Source organism: Pseudorasbora parva, chromosome 15, assembly GCF_024679245.1.
Source record: "Pseudorasbora parva isolate DD20220531a chromosome 15, ASM2467924v1, whole genome shotgun sequence".
Taxonomy (NCBI): domain Eukaryota; kingdom Metazoa; phylum Chordata; class Actinopteri; order Cypriniformes; family Gobionidae; genus Pseudorasbora; species Pseudorasbora parva.
The window spans coordinates 40,621,003-40,645,680 of record NC_090186.1 but is presented as its reverse complement, the minus strand read 5'-3'; the positions used below and the strand labels follow the sequence as shown (position 1 = coordinate 40,645,680).

At 37.8% G+C, this 24,678-nt stretch overlaps 1 protein-coding gene across 6 annotated transcripts in view; it reads left to right on the top strand.

Moving 5' to 3' along the window:
- The window catches only part of dnmt3aa (DNA (cytosine-5-)-methyltransferase 3 alpha a), a 61,300-nt gene extending 37,725 nt beyond the window's left edge, over positions 1-23,575 (top strand). For 2 of the 6 annotated variants that reach the window (XM_067418137.1, XM_067418135.1), the window contains 17 exons: positions 4,311-4,544; positions 5,998-6,156; positions 6,234-6,341; positions 6,535-6,691; positions 7,538-7,687; positions 7,771-7,815; positions 8,248-8,327; positions 8,413-8,525; positions 10,103-10,286; positions 11,670-11,754; positions 12,530-12,675; positions 12,769-12,859; positions 13,555-13,703; positions 14,132-14,217; positions 14,324-14,393; positions 15,115-15,233; positions 16,220-23,575. In XM_067418137.1, the coding sequence (XP_067274238.1) occupies positions 4,311-4,544; positions 5,998-6,156; positions 6,234-6,341; positions 6,535-6,691; positions 7,538-7,687; positions 7,771-7,815; positions 8,248-8,327; positions 8,413-8,525; positions 10,103-10,286; positions 11,670-11,754; positions 12,530-12,675; positions 12,769-12,859; positions 13,555-13,703; positions 14,132-14,217; positions 14,324-14,393; positions 15,115-15,233; positions 16,220-16,385 (2,142 nt within the window). In that variant the 3' untranslated portion in view covers positions 16,386-23,575. Of the gene's footprint in view, positions 1-1,215; positions 1,346-4,310; positions 4,545-5,997; positions 6,157-6,233; positions 6,342-6,534; positions 6,692-7,537; positions 7,688-7,770; positions 7,816-8,247; positions 8,328-8,412; positions 8,526-10,102; positions 10,287-11,669; positions 11,755-12,529; positions 12,676-12,768; positions 12,860-13,554; positions 13,704-14,131; positions 14,236-14,323; positions 14,394-15,114; positions 15,238-16,219 lie in introns of those variants that run through there. The other 4 variants (XM_067418136.1, XM_067418134.1, XM_067418138.1 and 1 more) reach the window with 3 other exon arrangements.
- Positions 23,576-24,678: the final 1,103 nt, after the last annotated feature.

Below are 24,678 nucleotides of genomic sequence, written 5' to 3'. Positions count from 1 at the left end.
TCATTGGTCCAAAATCTGTAATTAGCTGTATATTAAAATGTTAGTTTACCCAAAAATGAAAACTCTGTCATTACCCGTAAGACCTTCGTTCATCTTTGAAACACAAATTAAGATCTTTTTCTTGAAATCCGAGAGCTCTCTGACGCCTCCATAGACAACAATAAAATTCACACGTTCAAGGTCCAGAAAGTTAGTAAAGACATTGTTAAAATAGTCTACGTGACTCCAGTGGTTCAACCTTAATTTAATGAAGTAATGAGAATACTTTTTGTGTGCAAAAATATGAACAAAAATAAAACTTTATTCGACAGCTTTCTTCTCGTCTGTGTCAGTCTCCTACACTGTTGTCCCACGACGACACACACGTGTGTGTGACGCAGGAGCTGGCCAATGTAAACTGCGTAGATTGCTGTGGATGGAGGGGTCAGATAGCTCTCGAATTTCATCAAAAATATCTTCATTTGTTTTTCTAAAGATGAATGAAGGTCTTACGGGTTTGGAAAGACATGAGGTCAAGTAATTAAATGTCCATTTTCGGGTGAACTATCCCTTTAACTCCTTCCCCACCAGGATTATTTTTTAAAGTTTCCAGACAGTGCCGGAATTTTTTTATCATTTTCACAAAAGTTTAATGGATTTTAAAAAAAATGATTTAAATTGAAAAAACGTTTTTTAAATTCACAAATATTTCCCAATATTACTGTTTTACTGTATTTCTGATCAAATAAATGCAGCCTTAGCCAGCAGAAAAGACTTCTTTTAAAAACATTACAAACATCTCCAATGCCAAACTAAATAAATAAAGTGTCTAAATGCTTTACCAATAGGAGTGACGTTTGTATAGAAATGAGCCTGAGGTCACAGTAAGGTCGGGGTCAGAGATCGTCCATGCCTGGGTCACGATCATAAAGCTCTCAGCCCTTGAAACTTGTCGTAAAGCAGAGGGTCATCACAGAGTCCGAGGGGTCAGGGGGCGTGCTCAGGTCTTAGTGGGAGACGCTCACACACTTTTCATGAGAAGATTTCTACTCGTAGGCACACAGAAAGACTTGCCATTTATAGAGTGCCATTGAAGTTTTTTTAGGAAGCTTGCATACTGTGGGCTGCAGCAGGAAATTAGGTAATCTGTTAAGACCGCATTTCCCAGGGTGCACTGGGCCGTTTGCCAGGGACTGCTGGGTATCCACCAACAAAACCACTATAACGTCATGGAGACACGACTGGGAGAGGACAGACAATCTGCCTCAGATAGTAGCTCTCTTTCAAGACCTAGTGAGCTGCCTATTTAGGAAGTATTTTAAGGCGTCATAGGTGCGTTCGATTAAAATGAAGAATGCTCCAAAAGGTAGGCCGCAACTTTAAGCTGCCTTCTGAAATTTTGGGCAAATTTAAGGCAGCATCGCATATATTTATACAAATTTATCGCATGTCTTTATACATATTTACTGCATGTATTTAAACTCTCTTGTTACTGAGACATTATGAGGAGGAGACAGAACAGTTGCATAAAAATAAATGAAAGAAATCATAATGCAGATTAATCATTATGATCATTGTGATGGCTGTTGCAATTGTTAAAAGAAAAAATCGTCTTTTTAATAAAGCTGTCACCTGTTTTGTTCATTGTACAAAAACTTCCAGCTAATGATAGTATTGCTGATTTGAATACAGTACACTATTTTTTTTTTTTTTACATAAAAACCCTAAGTTGCATTTATTTAATCTGAAATACAGTCAACAATTAGTTACAATATTAACAGTAATATTGTTACAATTTAAAATAACTGTTTTCTGTTTGAATATATATATACATTAATGAAATATATTTCTGTGATCAAAGTTGAAAATTCAGCATAATTACTTCAGTTATTATCAGAAATCATTATAATAAGCTGATGTTATCATAAGTATTGAAGTTGTGCGGACTAAAACTATTTATTTATTTCCAAAAATTGCAAGACCGCTCACTAGTGTTTGAGTTAGCTTGTGTGTGTGTGTGTGTGTGTGTGTGTGTGTGTGTGTGTGTGTGTGTGTGTTCATGCTCTTGAACTTGAATTTGTAAAGCTAATTATAATTCTGTAATCAGCAGCACTTCCAGATTACACACACATCTCTCAAGAGTACAGATGACAATAACATGACACACATTTGCATATGCTGATTATTTATTCATCTGATCAGATTGCCTTACTATATGCATCTTGTTTAAACCTTTATTTAGCGCTGAGCACCAGAGATAGATGTATCCATCCCTCATGTGGAAAAAACAGTGTAGGACTTTTGAGCACTTTGTAAGGAGTTTATGTGTCTCCATTGACCCGTCAAACAGGCCTGTCTTTCTGTATTTTAGTGTCTCTGTTTCCGTGCGATTAGCTGCTCTGTGGTTGGCAGTTAAGCCGGGTTAAAGGTCAAATGAGGCACTTATGACCTTCCTGCAAAAGGTCACACAAGAGGAACCAACAGCTGCTCAAAAAGTTTCACTCTCAGTTACAGTAGTTACAAAAGAAGCCTAAGCGTCGAGAACGAAACAGCGAACATCATGTGTAAGTGGAGATTTTGGTGGGATGTCAGGATGCTTAAACAGGAAGAGCAGTGTTATGAATAGACTTTGCAGGGAAATGTACATATAAATGGTTCACTTGAAGTTATTTAGCTGGGATATGAAAAAGCATTTTAACGTTTGAAAAGAATGAAACAATGGCTACTATTGGAAACAGTTGAGATATTAAAGAGATCTCATTTGTAATTTTCCTTTCCTCAGTCAGTGGTGCTGGATCTGTTCTGTTAAGTCATGGGAGTCTTGTTGACATCCTCAGATACGTAGATCAGAGTCCATCTGTCTTCTGCTAAACCCAAAGCGTTTCTTCAAATCTGCACAAAATGATTCTTGACTAGACATACACTACCATTGAAATTTTTGGGGTCAGTAAGATTAAGCAAGGATGCATTAAGGCCCACTGAAGTGCCTTTAAACACGCAACATTATTCAGTGTGTTTGTGAAATTTCCACTGAAACTGAAACAGGGCGGGACATATCAAACAGCTCCTCCCCCTTTTTGAAATAGCCAATAGCGTTTCGTTTATATCACCGCTTATACAGTTTTCTGTATGGTCCAATGTGTTTTCTGGTCTACGCCGCATATGTAATTAGCATATTTACATTGTCTAAATCATTCCCAATTCCCTATATAGTGCACTCAGTGCCATTCACCATGTAGAAAATAGTAAATGTGCAAACAAGTGGGCGATTTCAGCCGCAGCCTCTAGTGTAGAGGGCGGGACGTTTCAGATTCTAGAGAGCATTTGATTGGACAGAAAATCTGATGAGAAGTTGAACTGCTAAGTGGTCATTAAAATCATTGATTCATATTGGCGGAAGTGAGAGACTGTATGTTTTGAAGGCTTATATCTTTGTTTTGGAGTACACTAGCTTATAGATAACAAAAGCCAAACAAAAAAAAAACAAACAAACATTTGAATTCATGGGGTCTTTAAATTGATCAAAAATGAACAATAAAGACATTTACAGTGCTGCGAAAGATTTCTGTTTCAAATAAATTCTGTTATTTAAAACTTGCTATTCTTTAAAGAATCCTGAAACAAATTCATCACAGCTTCCAATTAAGAAATATTGTGCAGCATAACTTTTTTCAACATTGTTAATAACCAGAAAGGTTTCTTGAGCTGCAAATCATCATATTAGAAATATTTCTGAAGGATTGTTGTGACACTGAAGACTGAAGTATTGATTCTGAAAATTCAGCTTTGATCATAGCAATAAATTACAGTTTAAAATATATTCAAATAAAAAAAACATTATTTTAATATTTTACAAATGAAATGTACAATGTTTTTCTGTATTTTTTTAATTATGCCGCCTTGGTGAGTAGACGACTACTTTAAAAAAGATAACATTTTACTGACCCCACACTTTTGAATGGTAGTGTTTTTGCAATAAAACACTATAGAAACAAAGATTACTCATAATCATGCATGTAAACAAGCGTTTATTTCCAGGATGCCAGTAATTCTGGGGGATTCAGAAGTCTTAACACAAACACAGAGACTGTTAGCTGAGAGTTTGTCCTCACATGACAGTCAAAACCTGCAGGCTACATTTCCACAGTGATTTCAAATCAATATTTACCTAAACACACACACAATCTAGTCTGTTGTCTTGCTGGCAAAAGAAGTTTACATAAAACGTGTCTGCTTTTGATTTGCACGCAATACGAGTAAAAATCCTTGTGCGTTTGTGTCTGTATTTCACCCTGTCTTGACCTCGTGTTTGTTGTTTCTGTGTCTTTAAGACGGAGAAGGCCCATCTGGGGACTACCATGAGTGACACAATGGACGATCAATCAGCAGTGAGTTCTCAGAAGGAGGAGGAGGAGCCAGCCATTAACCTCCCATCCACACCCACACCTCAGCAGCAGCACACTGACCCCGCCTCCCCAACGGTTGCCACGACGCCTGAGCCGCCTCCGGTTGCCTGCGGTAACAAAGTGATGGCGAGATCCTCAGAGACAGAGCTGGAGTATGAGGTGAATATCTGTCTTGATCCATCACTCTTAAAAATAAAGGTTCTTCATTGGTTTACAGCACCTTGAGTAGGGTACTCTATGGTGTTCCATGACTTAAAAAAAACCTAAATGTTTTAAGTTCAACTTTATTAGAAATGCAAGGTAAACTGGTACCTAATATGAAATTGTTACATGCATTTATTATCTCTGCTTCTCAAGTTTGGGTTAAAATGTTGCTATTAATAACAATATGTTGTTTCTATGTTAATTTGAGAACATATTTATTATGATTAATATACACTATATTGACAAAATTATTGGGACACGCCTCCCAATTACTGAATTCAGGTGTTCAATCACTTCCATGGACACAGTTGTATTAAATCAAGCACCAGGCATGCATACGCTTTTGCAAACATTTGTGAAAGAATGGGTCGCTCTCAGGGGCTCAGTGAACTCAAGCGTGGTACCGTGATAGGTTGTTTTTCAGGGGTTGGGCTTTGCCCCTTAGTTCCGATGAAAGGAACTCATAATGATAGAACACCTTTGGGATGAATTAGAGTGGAGACCGAGAGCCAGGCCTTCTCGTCCAACATCAGTGCCTGACCTCACAAATGCACTTGGTCAAAGAATGGTCAAAAGTGGGCCAACTCCATATTAAACCCTAAGGATTAAGAATAAGATGTCATTAAAGTTCATGTACATGTAAAGACAGGCATTCCAAAACTTTTGGCAATATAGTGTAATTAAGCAAACAGTACAATATTATTATTACTGATTATATTTTATTTTTGTTAATGTTTACTATTATTAAAAGTTATTTCCTAATTAGTAATATTTTTATAAAATAATATTTGTTTGAGGATATTTGAATATTTGCTTATGATTCATATAAATTAACTAAAACTACAATGGTATTATTGAGATTATATATTTCTTTAATATTTTTCTTTAATTATATTAGTAATAATCACAAATAATTTATTATTATGTCATACTCATATTGAATGGGCAAAAACAGTGGGAACTTTACTTATGAAACATTGCCATTAATTCTACATTACATTCAATTCATTTGTGAATTAAATCCCTAAATATATGTATTATAATCATAAATTAAAATGTATAAAATTTGTAATTATATTATTAAATAGATAACAATATTAAATTATATTATGATACATTTTTAAAATAATCATATTTTTGAAAATATTAATTATTAGTAAATTAATATTAAATAAAAAAATATTGCAACAAATCACAGAAAACTGTCCAATTAAGTACTCACATAAAATAAAACAGTTAACATATTTAGTTTGATCTCCTGACTTTGATTAGCATTTGAAGGTCAGCTGCTTTTTTTTCAGTAACCATTTGTTGAAAAAGAAAACGTATTTTCTTTCCTATTTGTGGCCTGCAAAAGTTACATTTGACCTGCAATATGTGAGGTTAAACTGAAGCTGATATTTCTCAGGACGGCCGTGGCTTCGGGATCGGAGAGCTCGTCTGGGGAAAGTTACGGGGCTTCTCCTGGTGGCCCGGACGGATCGTGTCGTGGTGGATGACGGGTCGTAGTCGGGCCGCTGAAGGGACCCGCTGGGTCATGTGGTTTGGTGATGGCAAATTCTCAGTGGTGAGTCGGTCGACCAATCAGGATCCTTCATGAGTGCTGATAACAGACATTATAATGAACATCCCTCCCTCTCTCAGGTGTGTGTGGAAAAGCTGTTGCCCTTGAGTACATTTTGCACATCTTTTCATCAGCCCACCTACAACAAACAGCCCATGTACAGAAAAGCCATCTATGAAGTTTTACAGGCAAGTCATGCAGAAACAAACATATTGAGCCGTCATGTGTTTAATTGTTCTGGTTTACTAACTGATAGTGACTCTGATATCTTTAACTAAACTTTATGTTGCACAAAGATGTACATAAAGTATTTATGGATTTGAATATGTTTATAGGCCAGCATGTGTGTATTTTCTCATTTTTACGTGGATCTCTACACAGACGGCGAGTACGCGTGCAGGTAAACCGTTCCCTGTGTGTGAATCCACGGATGACTCTGACACGGGGAAGAGTGTGGAACTGCAGACACGGCAGATGATTGATTGGGCCAGTGCTGGGTTCCTCCCCTCCGGTGCCAAAGGCCTGGAGCCACCACCAGGTACCATCTAATTTCATTTATGTAAAGTTTATTATTATTTATCAAAAAGACTTTTCTAGTACCGTATTTTCCGGACTATAAGTCACTCCGGAGTATCAGTCAATCAGTCAAAAAATGCGTCATGAAGAGGAAAAAAACATATAAATCACACTGGACTATAAGTCGCATTAGGGCAGAAGAAGAGCGAAGGCCATGCGCGCACCCGCCCGCTCGCTGGGCATAATCGAGCAGAAGAAAGAAAGTTTGAAGTGAGTGAGAAACTTGTGAGGGACTGGCGAAAAGCAGAGGTTACTTTAACTGTAATGAAGAAAACAAAGAAAGCTAATTGCGGACTGAAAGCGTGATGGCCAGAGCTGAAGGAACGAGTCCACAGATTGAACACTCTGCTGGGAGAGGCTCAGCCGCGCGAGACAAACGCTGTGTGAATCGTTCTCGGCTGCATATTTTACTACCTGAAGTTTGTAATTTGCTGAATAGGATTTTCTTTTTGGGGGGCATTTTGTTTGTGTTCAGTCTTTCTAAGTTGTTGTCTTTAAGTTAATATTTAAGTTTTTTTCTGTTTTCAGTTATTTTTTTCAGGGGTAGGCTACAGGAGCAGCATAGAGCGCCCTCTCACAGCTATATGTTTATTCTTGTCAGTCAGTATGAATTAAATTTGATATATAAGTAGCACCTTACTATAAGTCGCAGGACCAGCCAAACTAAGAAAAAAAAAGTGTGACTTATAGTCCGGAAAATACGGTACATCTCATTGCTATCTTAAAGAAACAATTGAGAAATAGAGACAGAAATAGAGAGAAATGGAGACATTGCATTTCTGTGTGTAATTATCTTTGTGTGTTCTAGCGGAAAGAAATCCATATACTGAGGTTTATCCAGAGATGTGGGTGGAGCCTGAGGCTGCTGCGTACACAGCTCCGCCCCCTGCCAAGAAACCGAGGAAGAACAGTGTTGAGAAACCTAAAATAAAAGAGATAATAGATGAAGGAACACGAGGTACCACAAGCACACACACGTTTCACGAGCCGTTCCTACTAGAACCGCAGCGGTTGTTAAACACGTGTTTTGTTTTCCCTCAGAGAGACTCGTGTATGAAGTCAGGCAGAAATGTCGCAATATCGAAGGTGGGTTTATTGAATGTGACCTTTGAACCCTGGACACTTGCTCTTTTTAAAGAAACTTGACTGAAACATAACATCCAGTTTAGTGACGTTGTTTGGCATAGATTTTGGCACCATCGATATTACCATTAAAAATATATGCATCAGTGTAAATATATGTATTTCCAAAAGTTTAGAAATGTTATAACTTTTGGAAGTCTGATTAAATTAAGAGTCAGGAAATAAATCGTGGTTGATATTTATTTTGGTTTATTTATCACATTAGAAAGAAAGTCAGGAAAGCACATTGCCTTTCCCTGGTATACAATATATATATTTAAGCAAATGTGTCATTGGACAAAATGTGCATATTGTGCATAGTATGCATACAGCATAAATAATATGGTACAGTAGCGTGATATTCCAAACATCATCGTGGAGTCTTTTTGTGTGCAGATATCTGTATTTCCTGTGGAAGTCTTAACGTATCGCTTGAACACCCTCTCTTCATTGGAGCCATGTGCCAGAGCTGCAAGGTAACACAAGCACACATTTCCACCTGTCAATCAAGCCCGTTGTGACTTCTGATTGGTTCTGAGGTGGCGTTCTGTTCCTTTGCAGAATTGTTTCTTGGAGTGTGCATATCAGTACGACGATGACGGTTATCAGTCGTACTGCACCATCTGCTGTGGAGGAAGAGAAGTGCTCATGTGCGGGAACAACAACTGCTGCAGGTGTGTATTTATGGGCTTTTTTCTGTATCTGCGGCTACATCCACATTATTCCAGATATATTTGAAAACAGTGTTTTCCTTTTAAAACGCCCTCTATCCACTTTTGCATTAAATTTCGGCATGAAATGGAAGTTTTCTTTGTGATGTAGATTCAGAGTGAAGCAGACAAGAAAAAGCGGTTCTCGAACAAGAAAAGATTTCTTGGATTGTTGAATGGTTGTGGTTTGCTATTGGTCAATCTCATGTGACTGACAGGTGTCCCGCCTTCCCACTAGTAAACACGCCATCAGAGGAGGACGAGGTGTTGCTGCAATAGGGAGCAGAAGTTACTTTGATTTAAGATTAAGATGGCAAATAAATAAATAAATATCTGCACAGATAAATAATGCATTCAATTCAGTTCACATTTTTTTGTATGGCGCATTTTACAATGCATAATATCGTTTCAAAGCAGCTTTGCAAAAAGTGCATGTTTCTACATTACAGTTTAGTGTCATTTGTTATCAGAGATGACTCTGATGGAAGTAATGTCCATATTACAGAATGTACAGCTCTTAGATAATATAAATCATGCAGTTAGCTAAGAATTTAGGCAGAAACAATGAGCAGTTATATATATATATATATATATATATATATATATATATATATATATATATATATATATATATATATATAAAATACTTCAATATTCTATTAAAAATGTAATATTGGACACAATGCCAGTACAACCATAGATATATATATATATATATATATATATATATATATATATATATATATATATATATATATATACATATATATATATATATATATACATATACATATATATATATATATGTGTATATATATATATATATATATGTATATATATATATATATATATATAGGCACAACATGTGTTACGTCTATCCTGCGGCATCATTTTTGAATACTTCGTTTCACAGTCCACACTACAAAATAGCTTTCAAATATATCCAGTTGGGAGAGCATTCAAAATGTCACTGGGCAAAAATGTAATCTCAGCATGGGCGTCGGAACCACTTTTTACAACCTATGATATTGGACACACTCACTTTTATTGTCTCTAGTTCAGCACATGTCTGTTATCTGTTTACCTACCCCTAACTGATAAACACTTATTATTAAACACGTTAGATGCTTTATTTCCACTTTTCTAATATTTTTTCAATTTTTATTGAAAATAAATGCCTTTCCGATCTGATATGTGATGGGAAAAGGGAGTAGAGTGAGTTCGGCAATATGCGGATTCAAACCTCTGATGGATTTGCGTCAAAACTTGATGCCATGCGTCTTACCCCTACACTATAGCCACGGTAAATAACTCAGTGATTTCCGTAACTTCCCAATCATTTGTTTAGTAAACGGCGGTGCATTTGTGTTATTTAATGTAAATGGCATCTAATGTTACTCCAGTAAAAACAATTCTTAGAGACGACCTACCCACATTTTATTTGCTTCCGAAGCCAATGAATCTGTGTTTTCAAATGTATCCAGATTAATGTAGACGCAGCCCGAGAGAGCTCTGTGTGAATCGACTGTGTGTGTGTGTAGGTGTTTCTGTGTGGAGTGTGTCGATTTGCTCGTCGGGGCCGGTTCGGCACAGGCCGCTATCCTTGAAGACCCCTGGAACTGCTACATGTGCTGCAGCAGGAATGTCCTCGGCCTTCTGAGGCGCAGAGACGACTGGACCGCACGACTGCAGCTGTTCTTCGCCAACAACCACGACCAGGACTTTGTGAGTCGATCTAGTTCTGAGCAGTTTGGCAAATAAAGTATAAAATAAGTCAAGACCACTGTTGCCTCTAAGCTGCCGCGCTCGCTTGTGAAGCCTCGGCTGCGCGGAAAGAATATAATGATGCGCAGACGCAAAATGTGGGGAGAAATCCATTTGATTGTACTTTAAATGAGAAATAATTGCAGTGCTCTGTTCGAGCGCTATAGAGTTAGTATCGCTAGTGTTAGCTCAATATGAGAGGCAATGTGAGAACGCCCAAAAGAAATGTCAGATAAAACATCATCATGTTTTAAAGAGGAGAGGCTTTATTGGAAATAATGTTTATTGTTGGAAATAATGGATGGTGGACACAGCACTGTAACAAAACAGACATTTACAGTTACACACCCATCACAAGTATAGTGTGCAAACTCAAAACACCTGTATTAATATGGTGATTTATACAATACAGATTTCAAATCAGCTTAACTGTAATAAACAGGAAAATAGTATTATAGTTCAGCTCAATTTCGTTCAAGTTTTGTTCTCTTCATTCATTCAAATCAATAATATTACTGAATATTAAGTGTCTTTTAAAGGGGGTGATGAATTGAGAAATCAACTTTCCCTTGAGCTTAATATATATAAAAGATCATGGTAAAAGTATAAGGTAATATATAAAGATCATGGTATAAGATTATCCTGTAAGTTTCTGATAGAGCTGAAAACGTCCTTGTTATTCAAAGAAAAGCTTTTATATACACCAGGCCCAGAATATGATCGTGTATCGTCGACTAACGAAACACCGCCTCTACAGAATAATAAGCACGTGTAGTTCAGTAGCCCCGCCCACCGACTCATGGAGCTGTTCAGAATCAGATCACGCTAGCCAAAAGCAATAAACATGAAGAAGATAGCAAGATATTGTGGAAGAACACAGTCGCCACATAAGCTTCCTTCAGATCTTAATATTAGGAATGTGTGGTTGAACTTTATTTTTAATGAAGTTCCAGCAGATGTAGGGAAGACATTATACGCGTGTTCACTTCATTTCACTGCGGAATCGTTTGTAAAGAAGTCTCAGGTCGATGCTATTGAGATTAAATATGCAAATCTTCTCCAATCCTAGCCGTGGGCGTTTACTTTCAAGTCTCCAGTGCTGCACGCCCATCAAAACCCAGCGTTCAGGAGACAGCCTCAAAACCAGTGTAGAAAATAGCCTATTACTTATTAGTTATGATATTTTTGAATGTAAAAACCACACAAATGTCATCAGCTGACCTCAGCTGACCTCAGCCAACAGGATAAATATTTTTAAAAAGCCAGTTCATGACACCTTTACATAACTTTTAAAATAACAAATGGAAGTTAAAAAAGTAAAATCTATTCATCTCTCCCTCTCAGGAACCACCGAGGTTGTATTCTCCAGTTGCGGCAGAGAAGAGGCAGCCAATAAGAGTGCTCTCTTTATTTGATGGCATCGCTACAGGTGAGATCACATCACCAATGAGGTTCATTCTCGTGTTACGCAGCAGGTTTGAGCTTCAGCAAGAACCAATGAGGTTCATTCTCGTGTCACGCAGCACGTTTGAGCAAGAAGTTTGTTCTCGAGCGTCAAGCAGGTTCGGTTGAGCTTCTATTTATGTTCACTGATCAATGTTTATATGTAAAGCCTAAATTAAATCTGTTCATCATATAAAGCGATCAAGTTTCTTCAGGAAATTTGGACTAACCCGCTCAATTCATGTGGATTAGTTTCATGATGTCTTTATGAACTTTTTGAAGCCTCAAAGTAGTAGTTGTGTAGCTGTCAATAGAGAGACAGAAATCTCAGATTTCATTAAAAAGATCTTCAGTATTATGAGTGTGGAACGACATGAGGGTGAGTAATTAATATATATTTGGGTGAACAGACAGAATATTTAGGTGAACTATCCCTTTAATTCTGTTTACATAATTCTGTTTAGATTACTGTAAGGGAGATGTGTTTTTAATGTTTAAAGGGATAGTTCACCCAAAAATGTAAATTCTGTCATCACTCACTCAGTTGTTTCTCAACCTGTATGAGTTTCTCTTTTCTATTAAACACAAAATAACTTGTTTTGGGTAACCAAACATTTTCTGATCCCCATTGACTTCTATAGTATTTTTTTAGGCATTCAACTGTTTGGTGACCGATATTCTTCAAAATATCTTCCTTTGTGTTCAGAAGAACACGTGGCAGTGTGAATAAGCCAATTCTGTGTGTGTGTTTTTGCCGTCAGGGCTTCTGGTCCTGAAGGATCTGGGTATTCAGGTGGAGCGGTACGTGGCGTCAGAGGTGTGTGAAGACTCCATCACCGTGGGGATGGTGAGACACCATGGACGGATCATGTATGTGGGCGATGTCAGGAACATCACACGCAAGCATGTGAGCATGTGTCTTTCTCTCCGTCTCGCTCCGTCTTTTCTCCTGGACGCTCTTCTGATGTCCCTCTCCGTTTGCCATCGTGTGTCTCTGTAGATTCATGAGTGGGGGCCTTTTGATCTTGTGATCGGTGGAAGCCCCTGTAATGACCTGTCCATCGTCAACCCCGCCAGGAAAGGCCTCTACGGTACGACACCCAGTTTGAGATCATTTCCGGCATCAAAACCACAATATTTGTGTGTGTGTGTGCGTGTGTGTGTGTGTGTGTGTGTGTGTGTGTGTGTGTGTGTGTGTGTGTGTGTGTATTAGAGCTGCACGATTAAACTTTAAAAGTTTATGATCTCGATTCAAACACCCATCGATCTTATTCCTAGATGATAATGATTCGGCAGTGTCTGTTAAACCTTTGACAAGTACAATCACAGCGAACATCCAACTCTACATTTGAGCGTTTGTCATTTATAAGTATGAGCTTCACAGTCTTTTCAACCACACAGTATCATTATTTCTGGCTTGCAATAATTCAAATTATCACAGAAGTACTGGGATAAAAGTTTATAGTTCATATATAAACACTGATGTTTACGGCAGTGAAGAAATAAAGTAAATCACCTTTTTAAAGCAACTTGACACGTTAAATAACGATTGCATCAATTACATGGATACATCAGTAGGTGGCAACAAGTGTCTGTATTTGTTATTGAATTATTCAAGAGATTTGTTAAAAAAGAACCTCTAGTCAATTACGTTTTGTTTAATTGTCTGATCGGAATTGTGATCTGTAATAAGTCATTTTCAGTTTATCCAAAATTATGCAGCTATCATGTGTATTGATGCGTTTTTGTTGTATTAAGTGTTTTTCCGTGTGTGTGTGTTGTCCAGAGGGCACTGGGCGTCTCTTTTTTGAGTTCTACCGGCTACTTCACGAAGCGCGACCCAAAGACGGAGACGACCGACCGTTCTTCTGGCTGTTTGAAAATGTTGTTGCCATGGGAGTCAGTGACAAAAGAGACATTTCACGCTTTCTGGAGGTGTGTTTACATACACACACACACACACACACACACACACACACACACAAGCCTAAACTGAATCATGTGCTATTCATTAGCACTGCCCTCTTGTGGTTTGACATGTAACAGTACAGTGAACACAAAATGGATTTGGAGTTTCACGTAACTACAATATTATTTATTTTTAAAAAATTTAATTATTTATTTAGGTTGTTAACATCTTTTTTTAAATTACATATTTCATGTTAGTATTTTTTGAATCGGTGACATTTAGGCAAGTGTCCAAATGGATTTTGGAGTTTACAGTTATTGTATTAATGCAGGCTTGCTGAGCAGACTTAATTCAAAAACATATCGAAGGCCTGCAAATACTGTTTAATGAAACTATAATTTTGTAAAGAATGCATGTACTTTTCCTCATATGATGGTTCTCTCCGTTCGTCCAGTGTAATCCAGTGATGATCGACGCTAAGGAGGTGTCGGCCGCACACAGAGCTCGATACTTCTGGGGCAACTTACCTGGAATGAACCGGTACAATCTACAATATGAGTGAGATTAGATGTTATTGGTGGTGTTTGACTTACATGTGAAACGGGCATGAAAATGAACATTAGGACAAGCTCTGTTTCTCTTTCAGGCCACTGTCTGCCATGGCAAATGATAAACTCGACCTGCAAGACTGTCTGGAACATGGACGCACAGCTAAGGTGTGTGTGTGTGTTCAGTTTCTTTTACTATAGTCAAGTCATCTTTATTTTCAAAGCAGCTTAACAGTGATAACAGGAAATTATCCTTTCGACTGTTGTTCTGCTGAAGTTAGTTAAGTGTTGATTCAGTTCCATTGTAAAGATCATCAATTATTAAGTTAGTTCATTTCATCTAAGCAGCTCTGCAAGAAATGATATAGTCATCCAGCTCAGCTCAGTTTAGTTCTCATACAGCAGCGTCAGTACAGTCAGATCAATTATATTGTTGAATATTAATATTAAGCAAGCCAGAGGCGACAGCGGCGGAACCCAAACTCCATCAGGTGACAGAATGGAGAAAAAAACCTTGGGAGAAACCAGGCTCAGTCACGGGGCCAGTTCTCCTTTGGCCAACGAACAAACATGGTGTGATTATGATTATTATACATGAAAAGATCATGATAGTTTGTAATTTGTTGACAAATTATTATTGGTTGTATCCAGACATCATTTCACATGAAGGTCTGAGTCTTGTTTAAAGCACTTTAAGGCAGAAATGTGTTAATTTTCAGATTGACGCCCCTAAATGTTGCATAGAACCAAAACAAACAGTGATTGGTTTTTGTCCACGTCGTTGGACCTGTGGGTCGTTCTTGGCCCATGACAGTAGACCTGCTGCGTGACACTAGGTTTAGATGGCCAACAGGGAAGTGATTTACTTTGTACTGGCTTTGTTTTTCAGTTCGGCAAAGTGCGAACCATCACAACTCGTTCCAACTCAATAAAACAAGGAAAAGACCAGCACTACCCCGTCTATATGAACAATAAAGAGGATATCCTGTGGTGCACTGAGATGGAGAGGTGAGGGCCGTCTGTCACATGACCTGTGCTTTAAATATGATTTCATCCCAAAATGTATTTCTATTTGGAGATTTTTTTCAGCATGACATTATTTTCATGACACATGCATATTTCTCCTAAATTCTCATATCCATCCTTTTAAATGGTAAAATACTAATACATAATTGTAGTATTTTAGTACTTTTTTTATTTGTTGAAGTAAAAAATAAAATTACATTTAACAATAAATAAAAAAAATACTGTATTACTCTTTAGAATAATGGGGAATTTTCATTTAAATTTTTAATTTTAAGAGATTTAATCATTTAGATAATTAGTAATGTAATAATAAAAAATTCATATAACATATAATAATGATTGATTAATGATAAGTGTCCAAATACATTTTGGAGTCACTGTATATATATTTAAATCAATACGATTCGTTTTTTAAGCAATAACTTTCTCCAGCAAGGCACATTACATTTATTAAAAGTGAGAGTAAAGACATTCATACATGTTGCAAAAGATTTTTTTTTTTTTACATTCTGTTCATCAAAGAATCCTGAAAAAAAATCTTTACATTTATAAAATTTTGATAAATAATTGTAGTATTGTTATACTGTCTCTTTTTTGTTGTTAATAAATAATTAAATGTAAATATTGCAATAATCCAGTAAAAAAACAACTCTTTTAATGGGAATAGTTGGAAATATACATTTAAAATATATATATATATATACATATTAAAAGTTTTAATAATTTAATATTAAAATGAATCTAAAATATAGTAATGATGGTATAATAAATAAAAAAATACATCCAGATGCAAAAGTGTGCTCAATTGACCTAAAATAATAATATCATTATCTAATTACTCTATATAATAATAATAATATAATTATGAAATAATATATAATTAAAAGTTATAGAAATGTCACAAAATGTTAATAGTCCTGAAAATAGGCCTAATTTGTGGGTAAAATTAACTGCTTTGTGCATTACAGAGTGTTCGGCTTCCCTGTCCATTACACTGACGTGTCCAACATGAGTCGTCTCGCCAGGCAAAGGCTTCTGGGAAGGTCATGGAGCGTGCCTGTGATTCGCCACCTCTTCGCTCCACTGAAGGAATACTTCGCCTGTTCCTCAAGCTCCGCCCACCACACAACATAACGTCCCTCCTCTTCCTTTCCTTTCCAATGAGCTCTACCTTCTTGTGTTCTTCATGTTTGCTCGTGGCCTGGGAATGGCTGGTGCTATCCTAAGATTATTATTCAACCCACTAGACAGTCACACTTCACATATTTATTTGAAAACATACACATCACATTTTTGTATTTTATTGTCCGTCGTTTTAGATTTTTTTTTGTCATGTTACAACTGTGACAACTCTTTCTCTCTCACAAAACTGACAGAGACAAAATGTGAGCGTGTTTGCAAGTGAGTGTTTGTCCGAGCGTGAAGATATAGAGCACACAAACCGCAGGTGAACTAGTGTGGATCAAAAGCAGATGCTCTCTGAATGCTCGAACGGGACGAGTCCTGTTCCCCGAGTCTAAATCTAATGTTGCGGCGTGAAATAACTAGATAGGATGTGGCAACTTTCAAGCGTCAAGTCATTGTTCTGTCCTCGCTGAAAGCGAAATGCTGCGGTGAAGAGTCAAAATCACACGGAACATATTTGATCTTCCTTATGTCTCATGGAAAATATGTGCAGGTCATGTTTCACTCTTATATCAAAAGAAAACATTAGAAATTATATACTGGATTATGATTTTTATGACATATTTACCCCTCCCAAAAATGTTTAATATATATTATAGAAAGTGTATTAATACCATAGACCGTAAAAAAAAAAAATGGACGTAGTGTCCGTGACGTCACCCATAGGATTCCGATAAGCCGTTCTGAAGTTTAAAGTAGGGGCGCGATGGGCGTTACCATCTTGCGAGCGAGTCATCGCGTGTCACTCCTGGATAACAGAAAATAGGCAAAAGGGCAGGATGTGGGTGGAGCTTAGGTGACGCAATGACTAAAGACGGCGGATAAATGGCTATCCACCTGTCACTCAAAGTAACCACGCCCTTAATGCAGAACTTTAAGGTTTTATATAACGTAAACGAATGAGTTCTAAAAAAAAATCCCCCCCTTCACAGTCGTCATGAAGGGCAAAATTAGCCGTACAGGCCAAAACCACAGTTTGTACCCAAGGGGGTAATCTAGCGCTCGGAAAGCGTTCCACCCCTAGGGGCTGCCATTGCTAACCAAGCCATCACCTGCTGTTAGCATCCCATTGACTCCCATTCATTTTTGAGTCACTTTGACAGTGAATAACTTTACATCTGAGGCGTTTAAAGACTCCATTTGTCCATTGTTTATTTCTAAAGAAACACGACAATGTATAAAAGGCTCCATTACCTTGTATCTTACACTATCGCCCCGCAGAAGCTGTTTTTGTAAAAATAGGCTAACGATTGCGTCATAACCAACGCGACTCTGTTGCACAGTTGAGAAATTACCGTATAGACCTGAGGAGACGCTCGCAGGCAATCTTTTACTGTCTATGAGACAGTCGGGGGGACGTGGAGACATAAAGTCTGATAAAGTCAAGGGGGAAGAATGGGAAGAAGCCCATAGTGAGCCAAAAGCAACGGGAGAAAATATTTAAACAACATGATTCAGCTTTCACTTTCCACATCTACTAGAAGACCTACAGCTGTCAGACAGGAGGCTCACGTCACATCTACGTCGTCAAGCTTAGTCTGAGCCTGCGCAGTTCGCTCAGCCATCAGGAAGTGAGTGCCCCTATACTGACATCACTTAACGCCGTAGAAGTCAATGGGATCGCTCGGTCCATTTCTTTTACTGTCTATGTTTGTACCAGGCTGTAAACATATTTTTTTCTGCTGTAAAGTTGGCAATTTTAGCATGGGGCTCAATGAGATTCTGCTCCCTAATGGCCAGTTGAGGAATTGTAGTTTACATTACTTCCGTATTGGTGGAATACGGAAGTAATGTAAACTGCAACAAAGTTAAATTTCCCCAAATATCATTATTGTAATGCAATATATGTTTATAAACTTTAAGATACTCACTAATAACAGTCACAACTGAGACTAACAGGAATTATTTTACAAAAAGTAGTAAAACAGATTTTCTGGGAATTTTTGGGGGGTTAAAGTTGTTATAAGAATAAAATTAAAATAAATAATAAAATAAGTGTTTAAAATACTATTTAATGTTTAAATATTTTTGATGAAATTTGACCTCAGACATATTTACATGAGATTCATTAAGCAGTGCTGCCTATCATTTCTACCAGTACATCTCTAGAAATCAGGGGAATCGTGTCGAGTTTGGACAGAGTCTTCTATAAACATTATCACTTGACGCTTTATCATGCCTGGTTAAGATACGTGTCTGTAATACAAAAATCATTTTCACGCATAACACACTTTTCCTGTGAGAGAGAAGATGTGTTTGAAGAATCAACAATACACTGTTTACAGGTTACTCTTTTAATGCGGTACTACTAAACTAGTTACTACTCACTCACAACTCAACTTACTATGGTGCTCTCTCTCTCTCTCTCTCTCTCTCTCTCTCGCGCTCGCTCTCGCTCGCTCTGTCTCCGTGTCTCTCTCTCAGCAATACAAATGCAGCACACAGTCCTGTGTGTCCCGTATGATGCCTTTCTGCCTATAGAGCACATACAGTGAGAGATCTGTCGCGTCACACACATGCATGCTGAGAGATATTACACAATTGTTCACATTCATGTAAAAGGATAGTTCAAAATTGATTTACTCACCCTCACAGAAGAAAGAAAGTCACACAGGTTGGTTTGCAATGACATGAGGGTGAGTAAAGATGACTGAAGTTTCATACTCCTGCGGGAGAAGTTGATTTACTTTGTAAGATCGTGCCGTTCGCTGTCGTCTCTGATGCAATATTCCGCCAGCAGACAGAAGCTGATCTTCCGCATGGAATTATTTGCATCCGATTCTGCCAGGTCTTGCCGTTTTTACTTCACACATGTCCAGACACCACCACTCTTACCGTGTCCAGTGTTTGTGTGTGTGTTCAGTCAGGTATCAGGGATGTTGTGTAGTTTTTAGCCCCTGCATGTGTCTCTCCTGTCGGTGCAGGACCTCAGTGGTGCCGCTGATACTCCATGGTGCAGCTTCATGGTGCTTCGTTCTCACTCTCTCCGGACATGCGTTCAGCTCCCGGTTCAGCTCGGCTACGTTCACATCGCTTTTTTTGATGACAGTGTGAGTAAAAATGATACTTTCATCTTCCAACTGAGACACTTTCTTTTTTTTTCATGGATCATGCGATTTTTAATATAGGCCTACACTACCGTTCAAACGTTTGGGCTCAGGAAGATTTGACTTTTTAAAGGAAATTAATGCTTTTAATCAGCAAGGATGTATGTAATAAATTAATAGGTACAGTTAAGACGTTTATAATGTTACCAAAGTTTCTATTTCAAAAAAATGCTGTTCTTTCGAACATTATATTCATCAAAGAATTCCGAAAACTCACGAGATCCACTGAAATGTTTTCAACGTTGATAATAATATTAATCAGCATATATTCAATATATAATATAGTCACAATTTTATTGTATGTTTGATTAAAAAAAACGAAGTCAAAGTTTTGAATGGTAGTGTAGTCGCACACTTAATTTAATTTCCCATAAAATATTCTATTTACAATATACAACATATTTCTTTATTAAATATAATGGGCTCCTGAAGTCTGAGGTCAAATTGGATATGGAGTCTTGGACATAAGCACATTTTATTCTAGGATTTCAAATATGGGGCTCTCGCGGTGTGAACGTAGCCTTTCTTTCTCGTGCTGAACTGCGTACGGATCAGCCCACGTGCTAATCTACAGGCTGACTAGCATTGTGTTTCTACCCTTCTGGTTTTTGATAGTCTGATATATTCAGTGCTCCTTGCTCGGGATTCTGGGAAAGTGGCCCATCTGTGTGATATCATAAAAGCTGGTCACATGGTGCTCCCAGAATCCAGAGTCTTCTTCTGGTGCAATCGGAGAGTTCACATTTGGATTACGTGCAAACTGGATTACTGTACAACTCTACTACGTGTGCTGTTTTATAATCCTGTTTAGATCTGAAGTAAACAGGACTCTGGTGCTCGCAGAGATGTGCTTCGAAATCGAGGATTTTTGTACGAATTTGCTTAATTACATTTGCCCTCGCTGGAGGGAAGAGTTTATACAGATCACATTTCAACCGGGAAACAAAACTTTTTTGGTTTCTCTAATCAATCTAGCACATTAGACTACTTCTCGTTTGAGAGTTCCTTATTTCTTTTGGCTGACATGTCGAAAGCTAGTCAACCAACTCGTTACCTTAAAGTTTTGCAGTTTAAATTCCGATTCAAATCTGAATGGTTATATATCACAGTTGATGTTGAAATATGCTTATGGCCCACAGGTTATAGTAAACTTCTGCTTTAGCTCATGCTCAGAAACCGATCTTAAAGGAAAACATCCTGCTATTTAGACGTTTGACCTTATTGGATTGTTGTTTGGTGATGATAATTCACTTCAGGCAAATGTGAATCAAAACACTTTATTTCAGTCCATTTTTGTTGTACTTGGAGAGAATAAATGCGTAGTACTCTCATTTTACCATGTTTAAATGCAAAAAGTTGGTTTATTCTGTCTAGAAATGCCTCTCGGAGATAACGCAGAGGATTTTTGTTGCCAAAAAGGTTATGAAAGCTCTCAGAGACAAGCTGATGTCTTTCGTTGGGTTTTGAGGACGAATTTCATCCCAACCCCCTTAACCCTAAACCATTGTGTGACGTATTTTGCTCCAATATCATTTCGGGTGCGTTCACACTTGTAATTCCGTTCTTTTGGTCCAAAATCTATGTGGTCTTTTTTCACTTAGCATTCACACTGTCATTTGTGGCACTAAACCTAAAGACGAAATAAAAAGACGACTTATAGATGTTTTGTGAACTTATCCAAAACAATGTGTGCTGGGCTAAATACACTCGTAGGTGCTTAGCTACATATGGTGGTATTTTGACCGGCTGAGAACTCTTATAAAATATGTAAAGGAGTCAAAACAGCGGCAGGAATATCTACACAAATCTACCGCGAGGAGATGCGGTTCTGACCATGATGAGAAAAAATTAAGCATTTGAGCCTTTTTAGCATTGCATCTTGTGACATCATGTCCTGTTTTTGGTTCATTTAGATGTATTTGGTCCGTGTTGTGTTCATATTTCATTTGATCCGCATTAGAGTGTGTTTGGAAGCGGACCGAGACCCATCTTTTCAGCGGTCTCGGCTTGTTTGGTGCTCACCAGGGTTCGGATGACAGTGCTCACGCTTATTCAAATGAACCGCACTAACAGAGCAATCACATTAGGGTTCGTTTTAATCGAACCAAACCTGCCAAGTGTGAGAGTTTCAGGAGTTCAAGATGTTGAAAGCGAACATCTAAAATGCAGGATGTTCTCCTTTAAAGGTTCGCTTGGTAGGATCCGACTCCTTTAGCGGGATCTTTGTGGCACTGTGCTGGGTCGAACCGCTCGTAGCCTTAGAGTCTGTTTGTGTTCGTTTGGTGAAGGCTGGTGAATCTCGTAACGCAACGTGAGGTTTGATTGTCATTAGTCGAGACTTCAGTGGTAAATGAATTGTACATAGATAAGTTTGCTTCTTTTTTTTTCTTTTTTTTTTAGAAATTTATTACATTTTGTGTGCTGGGTGTTTTTGAATTCTTTTAGAGTAATTCTGCCGTGATTATTGGCTAGTGTATGGTTATATGCATGGCTGTTATAATAAAGGGGTGGAGCTGGCCGTGTCCATTAAATGCAATGACCAGAGAATTCTTTTTGTATTTATGAACCCGTGTGGGGAAGATGATTGACAGGTGATGTGTTTGAGAGCCGACCAATAACTGTTGTCAGCTTTAAAGGAGGCGGGGTCTTGCCTGAGGTTATTTTAGGAATAATATCTCGAGACCGTGAGGAGGGTTGTTTCAAAAAGGTGCTATACATTATTCTTAAATGATGAACTAGAAAAGAATGATGTGGAAATATATCGTTGACAAGTGACTCGGTCTTGACAATGACTGTTTTTATGTTGTGTAGTCTTGAAAAAGCACTATTATTTTACTCTTTTATGAATATATTAACAAAAGGCATTTTAACTTTGTACTTGATGAAAATGTAAAAGTAAAAAAAGATGAATAAAAATGTACAGATTCATGTGTTTTAGCCTAGACATTACTGTAGTATGTGCCTCTCAGTAAGAAACATTCATTCATACTGTATTCACATGCTGCCTTCAGGTCACGTCGGAGCGATCGAATTTACGAGTCCCTCGCACATGAACCAACTCATGTTGTGTCGTTGAATTGATCAAATTGGTCATAATTTGGTTTTCATTGCAATTGTTGGCCGTGTAATTTAGTTTGTATGCATACCGTGTGTACACCCTTAGGAAATTTTACCATGGTTTCAGTATAATAAAAGTGTAACATCCTTGGTTTTTGGTGGATTGATTACTATTTGAATAACCACAGTTTTACTACAAATACCATTGTTAAACTATGTTTAGTGTAACAAAATTTGTAAAAAAAATAAAATAAAAGTTTATTTGTAGTAAAACCATGGTTAATTTTCGTAAGGGCTGTCAAAGAAAACTAGCTGTAAATGTGTTGATTTATATAAAAACACATTTTTTCCATCATTCTCTGCACTTAATGCACATATTTTACTCTTCATTGTCTGCCAAAAAGCTTCTTGTGTTTGTCAGGAAATGAAATATGACACATTTTATTCTGATCACTTAAAGGCACTTTAAATTGACTTGCGAATTCGTAAGTAGGAGCTTCCCCGGAGGACTTGAAGGCAGCATTACTGTACACTGTTACCTAACTGCTTGGAAGTGATGGCAAAACTACATTACCCAACATTCCTTTCTACAAACTCCCTCCATGTACACTTGCTAAGGTCAGACTATAATGTTTTTTTATATATTATTGTTGTTGCCTCAATATTTATTGCCCTACAGCCTCGTCCATCTGATCAGTCCACAGGTCTCTCTCTCTTTCTTTTACTTCCTTTCTCCACCTGCTATAACACTCATTCAGCCTCTCTCTCTCTCTCTCTCTCTCTCTCTCTCTATCTCTGTGTGGCTGTAGTTCTGTTGTGTTTCGATGGTCTTTGGAGTGTTATTGTAGCAGCTCATCCTTCCATAATTCTCTCTGTACGCAGTGAAAGGAGAGACTGTTGAATACAGTGTCTCCTTTCCTGTGCACTTGTGCTGGGAACACTTGAATTAAATGTACTGTTTTTGTGCTAAAATCACCCTTGTCTTGTCTTTCTTATGGTGAGAGTGAAGATTATTGACATTATGATTATGAAGATTATGAAACAACTCATGTTTGGTCAAGCATTCACTTGTCGACTGTTTTTTGGGTAATTGATATGAAATGTTGCCATTTCATACCAACTGTTGGTCGCTCAAATCTTTATTCCTGGCCACCTTAAACATGCCCCTGAATGGTCTGGTGTTGAACACTAAACCTGCAACCCAAAAAGTTTTGTTTTGAGTTTCTTAAAATCAAGAATCAAGTATTGACTGTAACGTTGAATATTTACCTTCTCAAAAAATTAGCATATTGTGATAAAGTTCATTATTTTCCATAATGTAATGATAAAAATTAAACTTTCGTATATTTTAGATTCATTGCACACCAACTGAAATATTTCAGGTTATTGTTCTAATACTGATTTTGGCATACAGCTCATGAAAACCCCAAATTCCTATCTTAAAAAATTAGCATATCATGAAAAGGTTCTCTAAACGAGCTATTAACCTAATAATCTGAATCAACTAATTAACTCTAAACACCTGCAAAAGATTCCTGAGGCTTTTAAAAACTCCCAGCCTGGTTCATTACTCAAAACCGCAATCATGGGTAAGACTGCCGACCCGACCCTGTCCAGAAGGCCATCATTGACACCCTCAAGCGAGAGGGTAAGACACAGAAAGAAATTTCTGAACGAATAGGCTATTGCCAGAGTGCTGTATCAAGGCACCTCAGTGGGAAGGAAAAAGTGTGACAAAAAACGCTGCACAATGAGAAGAGGTGAGCGGACCCTGAGGAAGATTGTGGAGAAGGACCGATTCCAGACCTTTGGGGACCTGCGGAAGCAGTGGACTGAGTCTGGAGTAGAAACATCCAGAGCCACCGTGCACAGGCGTGAGCAGGAAATGGGCAACAGGTGCCGCATTCCCCAGGTCAAGACACTTTTGGGCTACAGAGAAGCAGCACTGGACTGTTGCTCAGTGGTCCAAAGTACTTTTTTCGGATGAAAGCAAATCTAGCATGTCATTCGGAAATCAAGGTGCCAGAGTCTGGAGGAAGACTGGGGAGAAGGAAATGCCAAAATGCCTGAAGTCCAGT